The sequence below is a fragment of the Apodemus sylvaticus genome, chromosome 17 (genome assembly GCF_947179515.1).
Source record: "Apodemus sylvaticus chromosome 17, mApoSyl1.1, whole genome shotgun sequence".
NCBI lineage: Eukaryota > Metazoa > Chordata > Mammalia > Rodentia > Muridae > Apodemus > Apodemus sylvaticus.
Window position 1 is genome coordinate 57,347,823 of NC_067488.1, and position 17,931 is coordinate 57,365,753.

Here is a 17,931-nt window from a genome sequence, read left to right on the forward strand (position 1 = left end):
CTTCTCTCTGATGGCCTCAACGTCCTCTGTAGGAAGGGCAGCAAATGTTCTTCCTCACAGGCCTGTCCTTTAACAGGAAGAGTCTACACAAATGCAGCACTTGACAGCTTTTTGGAAATACATGATATGACCACCAAAGGTGCCTTACCTCATCACCCTTCCTATCTTCCTCCCAGCTCCATCTCTCTAGGGAAGCTACCCACAGGGCCATTTGGCATCCCACGCCCTTTGTCCTCACTCCTCTGCATGCAGAGGAGAGGACGCCTGCAGCTAGACACCCATCGCTGTACTAATGGCATTCCATTCTTCCAGACAATACATGTGGTCTGGATCGTCCACTTTTCTCTCTTGCCAACACTGATTGCTTCCTACCATCATATAAGCAAAGACAAAAGCATGATTCCTACCAGTGCCCAGTTGTACCACACACTTCCCACTTCATGACCAATATCTCTTAAGACCCTTTTGCTCTAAAACCTTTTTCTCCTGATACCCAGGACAAGCAGCCATTCTGGGAATGTGTGGTGTGGCTGTGCTCCAAGAGCTCAGGGTAGTAGAGAGAACAGCAGCATCTCACAACACGTGACATAAAAAACATAGCCAATTCACTCAACAACCCAAACAGCCTCTACTGTTCTATGCACTTCACTCCTCAGATGGGGCTGCTTCACATACCCCATGTGGTGGCTTAAATATGCTCAGCCCAGGGAGTGATACTATTAGGAAGTGTGTCCTTTTTTGGAGGAAGTGTGTCACTGTAAAGGTGGGCTTTGAGACCCAACTCTTAGCTGACTGAATGACAAGTAGCCTTCTCCTAACTGCCTTTGGATCAAGATATAGAACTCTTGGTTCCTTCTCCAGCACTGTGTCTGCCAGGACACTGTCATGCTTCCGGCCACGATGATAACCTCTGACCCTGTGAGTCAACCACAATTAAATATTGCCCCTTATAAGCGCTGTCTTGGTCGCCGTGTCTCTTCTCAGCAATGGAAACCCTAAGACACCCCAGTAGCCTCCAAGGAGATTTGTGTCCCCATGAATAGACAACGTTGGCTTACAGAAGGCAACAGAGAAGAGCTGACACTGGGAAGACACTGGACTGCCCTTGTCCTTCCACTCAGATCAGACCCAGAAGCCTGCAAGTTGTTAGATCCCAGAAGAGCAGTACTTGGTAAGCTGCAGACACAACCTGTGTCTAATCCACACAACAGGGCTCCAGTACCACTACTCATCTGACAGGCAAGATTCAGAATGAGAGACCTAACCTGAGCTCATTCCACAACCGTGCCTAAGACGGCCACACCTGTGACAGCCACACAATTCAACAGGATTCTACAGACTTAAACTTCCACTAAAGTTGGTTGATATTTTACAGATGAAGTAATTAGCCCCTCCCACTGGAACCAGTAGAGACCAGCAGACATGTATTTTTGGGTAGTGTATATGTAGAAAAACTGCATATACCTCATCAGACCTCCCTCTCTGTCTTGACTATGCATGCAGCTGAAGCTGAACCAGGTTTTCTGAGCATCCCCTTCTTTCCCTGGAACTGACAGAGTACTGGGCACAGAGCAGACAGTTGTCAGAGTAAAGAAGAAAGCACAACTCAATCCTGAAGTCACAGCAAACCTTGAGGATACAGGGGCCACCTGAACCATCTGCAACTTGGTAGAGTTCAAGGCCCAGGGGTCGGGGTCAGCCTGTGTTTGGGGCACAGAACACTGAAAGGCATATGAGCACAGACACATACCTGCTGCGTGTTTCTCTGGGACTGCAGGCTGGACTGGAGGCGCCGCAACAGGGGAGCACCATTCCTAGACAGCCTTTTGAGTAACCAGTAGCTGTGGGCTCGCTCCACAAACTGCTTCTTCCGCTGAATGGCCACCTGATTCGCAATCCTATTTAATCTAAAACATGGAAAAACTGAGAGTTTAGCTTTGAAAAGCATATTAAAAAGTGTTGGCATTTAGAAAACTAGACAGGACAATGTTACCTTCAATAACACTGCAGTTCTCTCCCTGAGCCTGTCTCTGGTACTATGAAAACCGTTCATAACTTTCAACTAACTAAAGATTTCATCCTCCTCAAAACAGTCATCTGGTTAAATGTCTAAAAGAAACACAGCAGAACAAGACTATAAACCCTTTGCTCTTAACTACACACACATCAACCACTACTGATCACGGTCAGCTGAGATGCTGCTGGCTGGACCCTGAGCTGTGAGGTCACAGCCTGCTCTCACGGGTGGCACCACAGCCCTGGTCACACTCAAGCTTGAAGAAACTCCTCAAACAGAGCAGCCCACCCACTGAGCTCAAGCTGTGAACATAGTCTGCTCTTAGTAAATGACAACCATCTTCCGAGAAACTTCATCCTTTGGGGACTAGCAGTGGCAAGCTGTCAAAGCCTCTGCAGAAGGGATGCTCAAGGCCCGCGGGCCTGTGCATGCTGGCCAGAGAAGAGAGCTTCTGTGCTGCTTCATACCACAGCCACCGAAGAAGAGCTCCTTGTGCCTCACAAGGACACTGAAAGACAAACTCCAGCAAATCCCACAATTTCAAAAGAACGAAACTACAAAAAGTTACATAAGAATGTGTTCCTTCATTGTACCACACATCAATCAAAATTTCTGAACAGGCTTTAAAATTTTCTAAGTTCACTTTTTTTAAAAAGATTAATGCAAATCTAAACTTTATAGACCAATCAAGAACACCAGCACCAGGTGGAAGGCCGGCTCTGCCAAGGCTGGCCTGCTCTTGAGGGTGCTTCACACCTTGAAGATGCTGCCAGGCCTCCTGGCTGAGCTGCACGAGGAGACGCACTGCCATGTGTGCCTCTGCATGTTCAATGTGGGTAGGTCAGACACCAAGACCAGGAAGCATTGTCTCCAATGGCAAACCCACCGACAGACACTCATGCAAGCCGGAAACCAGGCTGCAACAGAAGGCAGTCAACACACCTGAGCATGGACCAAAATCCCACAGGAAACTATATCCATGAAGCAGGAGGCCTGGCCACTTCACAGCTTCAATGCTGGTACCGCTTGTGTCATGTTTTCACCACTTCTGACTGAGGTATAACATCTATACAGTAAACTATATACATCCCGACAACATGCAAACAAATGTTAATGTTCAAAGGAGGCAATACAGAGATACAAAATTTTTCTTTTTTGTATTTTCAAGACAGTTTCTCTATATAATGGAGCCATGGCTGTCTTGGAACTAGCTGCATAGAGCAGGCTAGTCCTGAGCTCAGAGTTCTGCCTCTGCCTCCCAGGTACTGAGATTAACAGTGTGCACCACCACACCCAGCCAGATACAAGATTTTTAACAATTTAAAAGTCAAAAAAAAATAATAATAATGGTTAGCAATCTGCTTTAATAAAGATTCCAATTTCATATTAGCTTGCCCCCTTCTTCAGCGCAAGAACTTGGGAAATTGTAAATAGCTTTCAAGTTGTAAACAAGACTTATATAAAAATGCATCTAAACACGTCCTCTACAGGTATGTATCCAAACACCATATGCAGAGGCTGACTGAGCAACCACACACCGTGGAGAAAGGTGGACAAGAGGCACTAATCCTGTGGGTCCCCGGAAGCAGACCAGCCGAGAAAGCCAGCATGGACAACCAGTTTATCCCACACTCCTCGGTGCTCAGGCCAACCACCACCTCAGAGAAACCACAGGCCAAAGCATACCACTGCCAGGCAACCAACACGGCCAGACCTGAGACCCCTAAAAGGCAATAGAGGTGCTGCTCTAGTCTGGACGGTCTGTCCCAGATCCCTGGAGTGACAGGTACCCACAGGAAGACCAAAGGCTGGCCACTCCCTGTGCTCAGACTTCCCGCCACAGTGCCACTGCCCCTTGTGATGCAGCTACAGGATAAGCTGATGTGATGCCCAATCTTATGCTCTCAGCTCCCCACATTGTGAGCTAAAAAAAATTCTTTATAAACTGCCCAACCCTGTCTAGTTATTGTAATTAAAATCTGATAGGGGTATCATGTCAGAAGGCACAAATACCCAAGACTACCAGGAGAAGCCCTTGAAGCTAGTCCTACACAAGCCCCTAGCGATGGGAAGGGGCCGGGTACGGGCTGCAAGGAGCAAGGGCTCATCTGACACAGACCCTTACAATTACTCCACTGTAACTTATTAACCACACATCTGTCTTGTGAATTTTTGATATTATAGTCTAATTAAAAATTTTAAATGTTGGCAAGAATACACTCAAAAGTTTCTCAAGCCTTCCTAAATACAGCTAATAAACAAAAACAAGAATTAACTGGACCATTTTGCTGAGAAGTGTGAAATTATGATTACAAAGTAAGGGTGCCAAGTGACTCACCCTGTCAGGTTATCCTACCCCTTGGTGGCCTAGGCTGTGCCCACTTTTAACTAGAAAAACCCTAGGTCTAAAGTGGAAGTCACTGCTTACCGCCAACTTGTAACTTTGCACAAATACTGCCACAACAAAGCCACTTTTATACAGTCTACTTGGACATTTCTAGCACCTCAGACAGTAAGAACAAACCAGGAAGAAAGCTGGGCATGGCCGCACATACCTGTCACCCAGCCCTCCAAGAGTCTGAGGCAGAAGGATGGTGAAGCTGAGGTCACCTAAGCTGCAGAGACACTGTCTTAAAAAGTCAAGAACAGCAAGAAAAATAGGGCTGACTCCATCTCAGCCTAAAGCTAACGTCCACCCCTGGAAATAATAACTAGGGCTTTTTAAAAACTAGTGACTTGCCGGGCGGTGGTGGTGCATGCCTGTAATTCCAGCACTCTAAGAGGCAGAGGCAGGCAGATTTCTGAGTTCGAGGCCAGCCTGGTCTACAGAGTGAGTTCCAGGACAGCCAGGGCTATACAGAGAAACCCTGTCTCGAAAAAACCAAATCCAAAAAACAAAACAACAACAACAAAAAATAGTGACTGTTATGAATTAAATATTAATTATTAACAATTCTCCCCTGCACCCAAGATGCAGAGGCAGATGGATCTCTGTGGGTTAGAAGCCAGCCTGGTCTACATCTAAGTTCCAGGCCAGCTGGGGAGCTACACAGGAAGACTGCTTTAAAAAAAAAAAAAAATTCCTACATACAGCACAGTATACCATATAGCATCAGAGTCAATCCCCTTCTGGGCAGCTCACTAGGTAGGCCTCATCTAAGTTTCAGTAAAAAGGTGAAAAATCAGAAAAGCCCAATTAAACTGCCATTTTCACAGATACTGTCTACAAAAATAACCTAATTTTTTTTTTTAAATTTGGTTTTTTCGAGACAGGGTTTCTCTGTATAGCCCTGGCTGTCCTGGAATTCACTCTGTAGACCAGGCTGGCCTCGAACCCAGAAATACGCCTGCCTCTGCCTCCCAGAGTGCTGGGATTACAGGTGCTGAGCCACCACTGTGCGACTGATAACCTAAAATTTATAATAAGCCAACATAAAAACAAAAGTCCTGTATTCTGGCAAAGTCACAAAAGGCTAATTTTATGTGGTGGTGGTGGGTGGAGTTGTGGCTATTGTTGAGACGGGGCGGGAGGGGGCCCTCACCAGGTAACCCTCTCATTATCAGCTCGGTGTGGCGGTGCGAACCTTAGTCCCCGTTCTAGGGAGGCAGAGGCAAGGCAGTCTGGTTTATATATTGGTTTCCAGACAGCCAGACCGATGAAGAGACACTATCTCAACAAAAAAACCCAAAAAACCCTCCTTGAGTGACAAGGTAGTCCCTACCAGTATTCCCATAGAACACTGATGTCATGGGGACAACCATGCAGTCCAGGGACAGTCGGTAAAATGCCCCTAGTGTCATGAGCTACCTCTCCGCTCAGTAATACTGTGGAGCCAGACCAAGAACACATGAGGTCAGTACCTGTGGAGCTGGGAGCCAGCAGTAAGGTCTACACAGCAGCAACAACTGCAGTACAGGGGAACAAGCACTTAGACTCCACACGCCATCCTCAACAAACAATTCCAGGACCCCAAAGGCTCCTGCAGGAATCATGGAACACCCTCGGACCTCTGGGGACACTACACAGAAAAGGACGGACCAACACTCTCCTAATCAGTAAGCATCATTCTACAGGTCTACACTTGATCTTACCCAAAAGGCCGAGAAGCCATTACAGGCTGAGAAGGACACTCCAGAGTCATGGACAGAGTCACAGGGCTGGGACAAGGCAAGGGAGGACTAACCAGTCACAGCAACTTTTGGAGTTTAGTTGCTGAGCAAATGGGTTTGCTGTACCTCTTAAAGCTACCTTTTCCCTCCGTCAACCACAGCTATCACTAGGAATGAGAAGATGGGCCTTGCCCATCACAAGGATGACTGGTGCACACCAATCCCAGAGTCCCATGAATGCTACTCTAAGAGTGAGAATGGATCCAGGGACTGCAGCCCTCCAAAGGGAACTGTGTTCTCTGCCATACTTGATAATTCAGGTTATGTCAGTCTGTTTTTTCCTTAGTGTTTCTGAGGCAAAAATCATGTAAAGTAGGAAAAGGACATAACTTCCACCCATACATGTGCACAGATCCGCAGTCTCTCAAGATGTTCCACACAGTCACTTCTAGAGAGTGTAATTGTAGACACCAGCCTCCTTTCTTAATGCATCATTTCCTACACATCCTACATCTCTATAATGAACCCCATTCATGTTCAGGACAGCTCCATGATCTGGCTAGAAAGAGTCTCTAATCTTACAGTATCAACGAATCATTGTCATGGGAAAACAAAAACAAAACCCAAGCATTTTAAAGCCTAGGTTTTTTGCCTCCAAGGACTCAGTCTACAATTTACCTGTAGCCGTAGACCACACCCCACTCTCTGGTCAATAGATAGCCACGTGAAACCTGCGATTGCCAAAAAACACACAACAATCACCAAGAGAGCTGGCAAGTTGGCATCTTCAATGGCTGCCTATAAGATGCTTGCCACAGAAAATGAGCAGGGGCCAGATCTCAGAGGTGACAGGCCAGCTGTGGCAGAAGCCAACTGTATTATAAATGCTATCATATGGCTGACTATTCACCTCCCATGAACGGCTCGGCTCCTCTCCTCACAATGTCCATGTCCTATGTGGTGGGTAACTTCCCAGCCTCCTCAGGTAACTGACAAACCAGCACAAAGAAAGGAGGACAAAAGCCCACAGACAAGGAAGACACGAGGACCTGAGGATGAACACTTATTCTAATCATCACAGGAAAGAATGGCCAAGCACAAACAACCACCAGCCTGCACTTGTTTTCAAGTCTCGACAAAGATGTCAAACTAGATGCCAGGAAACAACACCTCAGAAACTCTGGGGCATGGTGGCACATTCCTCTAATCCCAACAGCTGGGAAGCAGAGGCAGGTAGATCTCTGAGTTCTAGGTCAGCCTGGTCAACACAGACCTGCCTCAAACAAAAAAGACGAGCAGTACTGTATAGGTCGTGGCCTCTTTGGCAAACCTCTACCTCCAAAAATATTTACGTTATGATTCGTAACAAAAGTAATTTATGGTTGAGGGTCCCAGAGTATGAGGAAGTATATTAAAAGGTCAGTTGAGAACCACGCTCTCACTCAGATAACCACAGGAGGAAGACTCACTCCATATTCAGCCATTAAGTTGAGTCAGCCTGAAGGAAACACCAAACAAGCAGAGAAACCATCCAAACCCAGGAAGCTGAAGAGCAGTTAGAGCAGCAGCTGAAATGGTGTCAGTAGAGATGACACCCCAGCCCTGGGTCCTGCCAATGACTGGTCTGCCTACCTCCAGGCCCTCCTGCCCCTTACCTTCCATCTGGCCCAATGCTCTGGCACTTCAGAACAAAGCAGGTATCCAAATGGTCTTTCTTTGACTCACAGGGTCGTGTGGAAAGTGGGCTGGGTTAGGGGCATGAAGCTAGAGACACAGGGTATGGAGCAACAATCAACCAGGCATCAAGATTACCTCTAGAAGGTGAGCACATACAGGACAGGACACACGCAGGTGTCCTTCCCCACTGCAAAGGATAACTTAGAACCTATGCCCGAGGGCACACAGCCATGTAAGGCCTCTCCCACATTTATGTATAATGGTTTACTAGCAACAAGTAACTGGGTGATCTAATGCCGTCCTTTTTCCTAATGTGGTCTTTGTTCCCTTTATTTTTACATTTTGAAAATTTATCACTAAAAAAATTAGAACAGCCACACTTGAGAGTCTGGCTGACCTCAGGATCCCACAGGAAGGAACTCTGGGCAGCGCAGGCACCAAGTCTGTCAAACTGTTAGCTTCAAGTGACTGACTCACAGCAGCAGTCGTAAGGCCAGAGGAACAGCCTGCCCCTAGCAATGAATGTCAAAGGATCTACTTCTGCCTATGCCAAAGTAACTAGGATAAGAAGGGAGGATAGGAGGAAATCAGCCAGACTGGAGATGCCCTCTCTGCTGAGTGCCCAGGGACAACAGACCCAGGCCCATGGGGGGAAGGTATCGAGCCGGTGGGAAGGGTAAGAATACAGTGATGTCAGCTCCATAGCTGACCCAGCTTTCTAAGGGCACGCTGCTGCAATGAGTAGGCGGGGCAGACCTGTCTGTCCCCCAGACTGAGGTCCTCGCTTTCCACTTGCCAGGTGGGCTCTGCCGTCCACACCAGCGTGTCCTTTTGTCCTTTCACTTGGTTGTGTAAATGCTTCTCCCCAGCATCACTACTGCAGATGCACCTGCCTGCTTTCCAAGGCCCTGGCACAGCGGTGAGCCCTCCATCACTGCTCCCAGGACATGCAGGGCAGGGCTTCCGCCCGGAAGGGATACAGCCAACTGTGGCAGATGGATATGTTTACCGAATACGGATGCTCTTTGACAGGCAGAGGCTACATGCTGATCACATCACACAAGAAGTCAAAGGTTCATTTCTTACAGCTGTGCTACCCAACAGCACAGCTCCCTACCAAGTGCTCAGCCATCCTCTTTGTGCAGCTCACTGAAGCTGTGGCTCACAGCAGTGCAATGTCCAGATCCCAGCGAGTGTGATATGTACTAGCCTAGAAACAGCAAAATTCAAACTAGAAGTAATATTTTTGCATGTACCATTTTTCAAAACTGGTAACTAAGCCAGGCATGCTGCTGACACACCTTTAATCCCAGAGCAGAGGCACGTGGGCAGAGTCTGAGGATAGCCTAGTCTACATTGCAAGTTCCAGATCAGCCAAGGTTTCAAAGTGAGATCCGGTCTCAAAAATTTAGACAGACAGACAGACAGACAGCCAGACTTGGGGAGAAGGGGGAGGGAGGAGGAAGTAAAGTCATTTGTGTTGGTACACCTTTAATCCCAACACTTGGGAGGGAAAGACAGATCTTTGAGTTGGAGGCCAGCAGGATCTACACAACAAGTTTTAGTAGAGTCAGGACCACACAGAGAAAAAAACCTTTCTCTAAAACTCAAAATAAATAAACAAACAAACAAACAACAGCTGTGCCATTAACAAAAAAAGAGAGAAAAAAAGCTGGCAAGTCAAACCAAAACTGGCTATCCAGTTACCGACCAGAAGCATGGAGGAGGGGTGGGTACAAAACCCAAGCCAGAATACTATGTGCACAAGCAAGACCTCATCTACCTAATAGAGGCTCTCTGAGTCAAGTCCAGATCTGGGCAGACACGGCTATGCACTAACCAGCAGCCACTGTTCTGGGGATAAAAAATACGACGGCTCCATATGGGCAGAGCAGGAAAGTTACCAGGCTTGATACTCCGGGGAGGGAAGTCCGAAGCTTACCCTTCACCTGATCCTTCTCTTTCCTCCTCCGTTAGGTAGAATGAGGTGGATGAGCAGGGTAACAGCAAATTCCGTAGAAGAGCATAGAAAAACACATCAAAATGTTTTTCTTAGACAAAAAAAAAAATAGGCAGGGTATTAGTGGTGCACACCTTTGGGGGGCAACAGGTAGATATCAAGTTCAAGGCCAGACTGGTCTCCTGAGTGAGTTCTAGGACAGCCAGGATCATACAGGAAAACCCTGCTGCAAAAAAACAAAATAACCACAAAAATTGTCTTTAGACCTTCCTTCTTCAACCGTCCCCAAATTTAAACTTGTCTTTTTTCTTTTGGAGACAGTCTCTTTATATAGCTCCTGGAGTTCACCACAGAGGCCAGGATGGCCCTGAACTTTACTCAGAACAGAAATCCTCCTGCCTCTGCTTCCCAATGGCTGGGATTAAAGGTGTAAGGCAGGTGGGCCAGCACTGCCTGCACTCAGTATACTGGTTACAGCTGGTGCCCCGGACCTGTCCAACCAGATTCAATTCCCCCTCACTGGTGACTCACAAAAATCCATAACTCTAGTTGTAGGAGAACCAAAGTCCTGACTGGAGAGAACCAGTCATACACATGGTGCACATCTATCTATACATACAGGCAACCCCTTACAAGTACAAAAGGGCTCAATCCTGAAGGAGCAGCAGCAGCAGCAGCTAGGTATGCAAGGTGGCTTCCACCTGCAATGCCATCACTCAAGAGGCCGAGGCTGGGAGTTTGAAACCTGCATGGGCTATAGAGTGAGATCCTGTCACAAAACAAAACAGAACGGGACAAAACCAAGTAAGGCAAGCCAGGACAAGGCAGTGAGCACTGGACAGGCTGAAGCAAGACTACCCAGGTAGTCTTGGCCTGGGGACAAGACCTTGTCTCAGGGGGAAGAAAACACGGGCCACTGTGCACCTCTTATCTGCCGAATTCTACAACAGACCCTGGGAGAGTTTTTAAAGCTTCAAGTTCTTTCCTAGATGGCTTGGAAGCCCAGAGAGTCTTTGTTCTCACTGCAGCTCCTCCTCCAACAGTCCCGCCCATCTGGCAGCTTTCTTGTTCCAAAACCTGAACATCAGGAACCACAGGACAGGGTGCAGGATTGCACCCATCACCTCAACACAGAAGATTTGGCACTGCCAGAGAAAGCAATAGACGGCTGTTTCACTTCAGTTTTGGTAAAACTAAACTCTCACGAGCAGAAGCTCTTCATATAACCCTATCCTTTCTACCTCTATAGGCATAGAAATCCCAGAGATGCCATCTTTTAGTCAGGCTGAAAATTTTAGGGGCATGCTGGTTTAACAGGACTCTTCTCTGAACAAGGGGTTGTGATATCTGTTTTTGAGTCACTGACTCTAAGAAGTAGGTCTATAAACACAAACAGCATTTACCCACTTTAAACTCTAATACTAAGGCAGTTGCTAGCTCTTCTCAGTCTGTGCTCTGAGCTCAGCCAGTAAGCCACTGTTGCACAGCAATGCCCAACTCCATAGTACAATCACGACATACTAGAAAGAATGATTAAGTTCTTCAAACCAGACATTCATAAGAAAGTAACACAAAAACATAGTGTTCACTATGTTAAAGACAGCTTCTTTGAAAAACAAAAAACAAACAAAAACAAAAAGCAAAAACAAAAAAACAAAACAAAACAAAACAAAACAAAACCAAAATCATGTCTTTAAATACTAGCACACTCAGGAGGCAGGAGGGTGGGAGTTCCAGGCCAGCCTGGTCTATCTATAAGCATTCTAGAACAGCCAAGGATACAAAGAGACCTGATCTCAACACCTGCCTCCACCACCAAAAAAACCCTCTGAAATCTACTGTGCACCTGTTTGCTGAAGCGTGAGTGGTTTTCCAGAGCAGTCCCTGTTTGCGACAATACCCATGGAAGTTGCTTTAGCTTTAGGGAAGCTGTCTGCTTTACATGAACTGCATAATCTTGGGACTTTACAAACCTGACCAGACTACAAGCCCACACCCCCTTCACAGAAAATCATTTCCTTAAGGCTCAAAAAACGGGGGCTGGAGAGATGGCTCAGCAGTTAAGAGAACTGACTGCTCTTCCAGAGGTCCTGAGTTCAAATGCCAGCAACAACACGGTGGCTCACAACCATCTATAATGAGGTCTGATGCCCTCTTGTAGTGTGTCTGAAGACAGCTACAGTGTACTCATATAAATAAAATAAAATCTTTAAATAAAAAAGGCTCAAGAAAGGGTTCAAATGGATGCAAAAAGAGTGGGTTCACGTGGCATCCATAGGCTATGACATGAAAAGGACCACATTTTGAAATAATGAATAAAAACAGCATGCCAGGGAGTAAGTTCAGAGAGGGCGGCCCAGTGCAGACTGAAGAGGCTGAGGCAGGCCCTACTGTACACAGAGAATAAGTCCTCGCTCGCACCAGGAACACATACACAACGAGGGCCTTAGCACAACAGCCCTTCTGCAGGTCAAGCAGCAGATGCACTCTAGAAGGCATAGGCAGCAAAAGAAGTATGGTCGGAGCATTTGGGAGACAGGCAGAGGTCCCTGAGTTCAAGATGAGCAGAAGACAGACAGCCATCTGCCTGCTGACAGTAGCTCTCCTTCCAGCCTCACCTCAATGGTCACCTTACTGAGGATGGTGGTTTACTTTCCCAGACAAATGCTTTTCTACAACGTCCTAGAATCTGGTAATAAGGGTGTTTAACAGCACTGTAGATAGACACAAAACTTAGGATTCTATGGAGTCCAGAAACCCAGGACTGAATGGGTGCTAGTGGGGCTGTGGCTCTCATGAGAGGACCTACCTTACATTCAAGGCCAACGGGTGACAGAACTGTAAATTATCCCAATCTGTAACTTCTCTTACGCTTACGCCCCACTGGACAGTAGTGAACGAATGGCTACAGCTTAGGACACAGACTCAGGAGGTGGGACAAAGATGTGGCAGGCCTCCTGCAGGCCCGACCTGTGTCCTCCATCAAGTCCTTCCCTCCAGGCCCATCTGAGCCAAAGCGCAGATGCACTTACCTCTGAGGGGGAATATATGGCGCACACACAGTCGGCAGGACTGTGCAGGGCTCAGCCAGGGTTTTCTTAGCCTTTTTTGCTTTTTTCCTGACCTTGGATGTAGACCTGACCGTTTTGACTGAGCTTTCTTTTCGACACACACCATTTTTCATTTCAACATCTCCATAAATGTTCAGAGGCCTCCGGGTACAGCCTGGAGGTGTGTGGACATCACAGTAAGCAGTCTTTCTGACTGAGAACGTGGTGCCACCCCCAGTCAGCTCCTTCACAGGCTCCATCTTCATGTACAGGCCAGCCTTCTGGGCACAGGTCACATGGAATGCTGTGTAGCAGTTTGCTTTGTGGCACTGAATGCAGGCGCCCACGCCTTTCTGCTTACAGAGGTAGCACGTCAGTCTCCACCGTGCGGGAGGTATGTTCCTCACACCATCGATGGGCTCAATGAACACCGTGTTGGCAAAGCCAACCTCTGGGATCCACAGGGCACATACCACGTGGCCCCAGCGGTCATCGTCTGTCTTTTTGAAGGCACCACCCTTATTAGGGCACAGCACGCAATCCGCAGGGCGGGCCCGAGACTGCAAGCAGTGGCGGCAAAGCCACTGACCCTCGGGGATGTAGGGCACCCCATAGCACTCCTGGTGCACGGCCAGGTTGCACATGTCACAAAAGAGTATGACATTGCTGTTCTGGCACTCCCCATCCATACAGATGCAGCAAACAGCATCCTCGTCTATCAGGGACTGCTGCTCGCCCTGCTTCTGGTTCTCACAGTAGGACTCCTTCTCGAAGCGATCCATCAGGAACTCAAACATATTCTGTGACACAGCAGAGACACAGTCACCCTTCCGCTTCTCATTGATGAGCTCCAGCCAGGCATAATCTTCCTCGTCCATGTCGTACTCTACCTCGTTGTCCAGCTCCTCGGCCGACTTCTCGATGAACTTGTAGTACACAGGGGGCCTCCTGGGCGCAGAGGGAGGACTATACTCCACAATCCGCACCTTGGGCTCGGGAAGGGCGCTGGCTGAAGCCGGTGTGCCATGGGTGCTGGGCAGGACTTCATTTTTCTTTTTGACTCTGTTGTTTTTGTGACGCTTAGTTCTTAAGCAAACAGGCGGCCTCTCACTGTTCTCCTTATTACTGTTGCATTCGCTCATTTCTTGAGCAGTGAGGTCATCTTCTAGTATGATCTCCAAGGGATCGAAAATACTGATCCGATGCAAGCGCCCTTCGATCTCTATCTCCACCATCCTTTGAGCTTGTGCGTACGTCAGAGTTTCTCGAGTTGGGGAGTGTTTAATACTGCCTGGGGAAGAAGGATGCCTTGCTGCAGAACCTCGATGGCATCGTCCTTTCCTCCTCATTTGGCAATGATTACCTAAAATAAAGTCAAAGGAAAAGTTAACTCCATGGGGGATGACAGAAGGCTTCAGAAAACCACAAACTATGCTTGGGTAGCACTAACAAGCCACCCCACAAAGCTCAGACTCTAAAGACTCTGAAGACTTCCAAACAATGTCTCACATTTCAGCAGGCCTCTCCCTCACCACACCCAGGTAAAGGTACTGATAGGCGAGGAGACAGCGGGAAGCTGCGGCCCTCAGGGTTCCTGCTGAATAGCTAGGGCACAGGTGCATTCTACCCACAAGTCACCTCTTTAGACCAAACCAAGAGTAACAGTCTGCAGAGTCAAGAGGCCTCTGGCCCACAAGTATGGACTGTTTTTCTGACAGACTTCACAACACAGAGACTAGGACCTGTGGCCACAAAGCAGCCACCTACCAGGCTGTGGCCACCTACTCTTAGCAATCCTTAGGTCTCCTTTCTTTCTCACTACTGCCCAGCAGAGTGCTCCTGTGAACTTTCCTGCTGGGACCAGAAGCTTCCACAACTCAACAGCATAAAGTAGTCCATTCTTTCCACAAACACATCCTACACAGGACTTAAGGGAATGCTGAGAAGGTCTATGGGGTATCTTTGCCAAGAGTCCGACGTAGCTTTCAGGCTGCCTCGGCCGTGAGCACCCTGCAACCCGCCTAGGCAGCAGGCATCAGCCTTTCCCTTGGTTCCTCTCAGGCCAGGACCCGGCTACATGCTCAGCCACATACTCTTCCAGTAAACCTAGCAGTGGGCAAGAAGATATCAAGTGGCATCTCTGCTCTCTGCCTGATACACTTGAAAAAGCTCAGCTCTTGCTCCAAAGAAAAGATGGGTCCCCTCAAACCACAGCCTGCGGAGCACACCTTCCCCCATCTCTGGTTCACATGCCTGAACACTTCAATGCAGAGATTTGCTCATTTCCAGAATGGACAAAAACCAGAGAGAGCTAACAGCCTATATATTCCCACTCCTTGTAGTGGACTCCTCGACTTTTTAGTTTTCCCTGATATGACTTGGTGTCTGTGGACCTTATGAGCAGACATGCGCACTCTGGACCACTAGTCAAGCACGATGAGTATGCAGGACCAGGACCACCTCCGGCTGAACAAGCCCACTCTACTGACAAGAAGAAGAGTAAGACTGACTCCCAAATAAATGAAGTTGAAATGTCAGGCTAGCCCAGAGGCAGGGTTCTCGAGGAAGCCTGAACTCACAACTCAATAGTCATCTTACTAGGCTTTGGGAAAAGCCCGCCAAAGAGCAGACTTCACACAAGTAAATCTCTGCAATGCATTTTTAACGACAGACCTCACAGGATGCAGCACCCACATTCTATTGACACCATCTCTCTACAAACAAGAACATGAAGACACTGCACTCAGCCAGACCCCAGTGCACCTGCAACTGAGGCACTTCCTGGTGCCTCCTCAACAGTGGATTCTCAGGGAACTGTCAAAGCAACCCTGGCCAGCCCTAGGACTCTAGCAGCATCCCTGAGGTGAGACAGGTGCAAATCCAGGGCTCAGCACCATATTCTGCACAGAAAGAGAATCACACTGCACCCCGGATGCTTCCCAATTCACTAATGAGGCAGGTAGAAGCAACAGCTCCCCGATTAAAGACAAACATGTAATTTTCCCCTCTACAGTAAAGTACTGTAACCAGACTGTCAAATCCCACATTCTTCTAGTAAGCACTGAAGGTCTTTAAAACCACTTTTCTACAAGAACTGAACCTAATACTTAATGGCCACAGCTACGCTGTAATTTGAAAATGTAATTGTGACCAAGGGAAAGAGGGCACTGGCAGCACTGCCCAGCACAGTGACCAAGAATCTCATCTGCTTCCTCATTTTCACATACCCAGCACTTTGACCCTCTGGCTCTATGCAGCAACAAGCACTCCCATGGAGGGATCGCAAAGGCAGTAAGCATGCTTCTCCAGAAATAACTGTGCTAAACAAACGCATCCTAAAAAGCTTCGCTGGCAAAAAGAGGGAAAGACTCCATGCTCCAAATCAGTTCAGTTCATTTCCTGCCTGGTTTGTAGACAAGCCATTTAAACTCTTCAAGTTTCTACCCCTCACTGTAAAAGCACACCGGAAAGAGACACACCTTACTCTAAGGTGACCGTCCGGGGAGTACACACAGACTCAGGACAGGGCTAGACCCAACAAGTGATAAAACAGTAACTAAGTAATCCCGAAATTCTGTAACTATGTGTTACCAGATAACAGATACTCTATTAAATACAGTCGCAGCTGGGTGAAGTGAATGTCCTCCACTAAGGGGGGCGGTTTCCTAGGTGTGTGTAAGTGTGTCACAACTGCAGTGCTCGAGGAGGTGCAGTGTTTTCTGCAAATTAAGCACAGCAAAGTTGCTTCTCTCCTAAAGGTCCAAGAAAGCCGCGCACGCGCTTTCGTTTCTCGGCGTTTCCTGCACACATCCACCGAGTTTGGCGGAGCTGTGGGCTTGCTCCGGAGATCCCAGGCCCCGCTCGCCTTAGGAAATCTTCCGAGACCGTCCCTCTTCAAGGGAGTTTCCTGTCTTGGCAAAATAGATCGGACCTATCTGTTACATAATGCGACCCGCTCCGCACCGCCAAGGCTACGGGCGAGGACGTGGGCAGACGCCACGAGACCCCAGGCCTTCCGCCTCCTCCGCTGTCCGACGCCGGGCCCCGCAGTTGTCCCAGCCGCACAGACAGCCGGGCCGCCCAGAGCCCGCCCGGCCCCGCGGCTTCCCCGCCTCCTGAGCCCTGCCGCCCGCTCCATTCTCTTGGCCGCGCCTCCCGCGCCGCGACGGCCTCCTTCTACTCCTCTGTCTCCCCGACCCTGCCGCGGCCTCCGTGTCCCTCTCCGCCCCCACCCGGCTGCGGCCTCCGCCTCAGCGATCTCGCCTCCCGGACCTGGCCTCTTGGGCTAGCCGGCGGCACCAATCTCGGCGTCCCCGGCCGCGCCGGATCAAGGCGGCACACGTCCGCCCGGCCTTCTCAGTTCCTCCAGCTCCCGCGCCCGCCAGGCCTCACGGCCTCCGGGCCTCGCCGCCCCGACTCTCCGGCCTCCCCGCCCGCGGACAATGCGGAGCCGCCGCTGCCGCCTCCAAACATGGCGCCTGCACCTCCGCCCCGGCCGGCGAGGCGGGAGGCGAACGGCGACCGTCAGACACTCACCTTCGGGGCGCCGCGGCCGCGGGAGCCCGGCGGGCGGGCGGGCGCGGGGGCCGGCGCGGCCGAGGCGGCGCTAATGGCGCCGCGGCTCCTCCGCCAACGGCCGCGCAGCCGTGCCCCGCCGGGCTCCGGGGCGCGCTCGGCCAGCGGCTCCGGGCCCGCAGGGCGCCGCGGCTCGGGCGGGGTCGGCGGCGCCGGCACGGCCGGCTGAGGCCGGCTCGGGGCCCGGCCGGGCGGAGGACGCGGACGCGGAGCTGCTCGGACGCCTGCCGAGGCGCTGCTCGCTCCCCAGCGAAGCAAACAATGCGGCGAGCGCTCCGCCCGGCGCGCTGCGTGCGAGACGCGCCCCGCCCGCCGCCGCCATGACGCGCGCCGCGCCAAGCCGGGATAAGGGGGCGGGGCGGGGCGGGACGCGAAGGAGAGAGTGGGGTGACCAGGAAGGGTGGCTCTAGGGGAGTTAGGGTGGGGATCCGGAGCGGGGCGGGGGGAAAGGAGTGCTGCAAGAGTGGGGTGACTAGGAGGAGAGTTCTGGGGGAGACAGGCTAGGGCTCCAGAGGAGTGAAGGACTACTATAAGAGCAGGGT

At 49.7% G+C, this 17,931-nt stretch overlaps 1 protein-coding gene across 3 annotated transcripts in view; it reads right to left on the minus strand.

The window, feature by feature from the left end:
- Brd1 (bromodomain containing 1) overlaps positions 1 to 17,654 on the minus strand; it is a 48,436-nt gene extending 30,782 nt beyond the window's left edge. For 2 of the 3 annotated variants that reach the window (XR_007973872.1, XM_052160270.1), the window contains exons 1-3: positions 17,351 to 17,654; positions 12,797 to 14,177; positions 1,751 to 1,907 (exon numbers count right to left, since the gene is read on the minus strand). Coding sequence is in view for 2 of the 3 variants with exons in the window: in XM_052160270.1 (XP_052016230.1) it covers positions 1,751 to 1,907; positions 12,797 to 14,163 (1,524 nt within the window). In the remaining variant the exon portion in view is untranslated. The remainder of the gene's footprint in view (positions 1 to 1,750; positions 1,908 to 12,796; positions 14,178 to 17,350) is intronic. The other variant, XM_052160271.1, reaches the window with a different exon arrangement.
- Between the last annotated feature and the right edge of the window lie 277 nt (positions 17,655 to 17,931).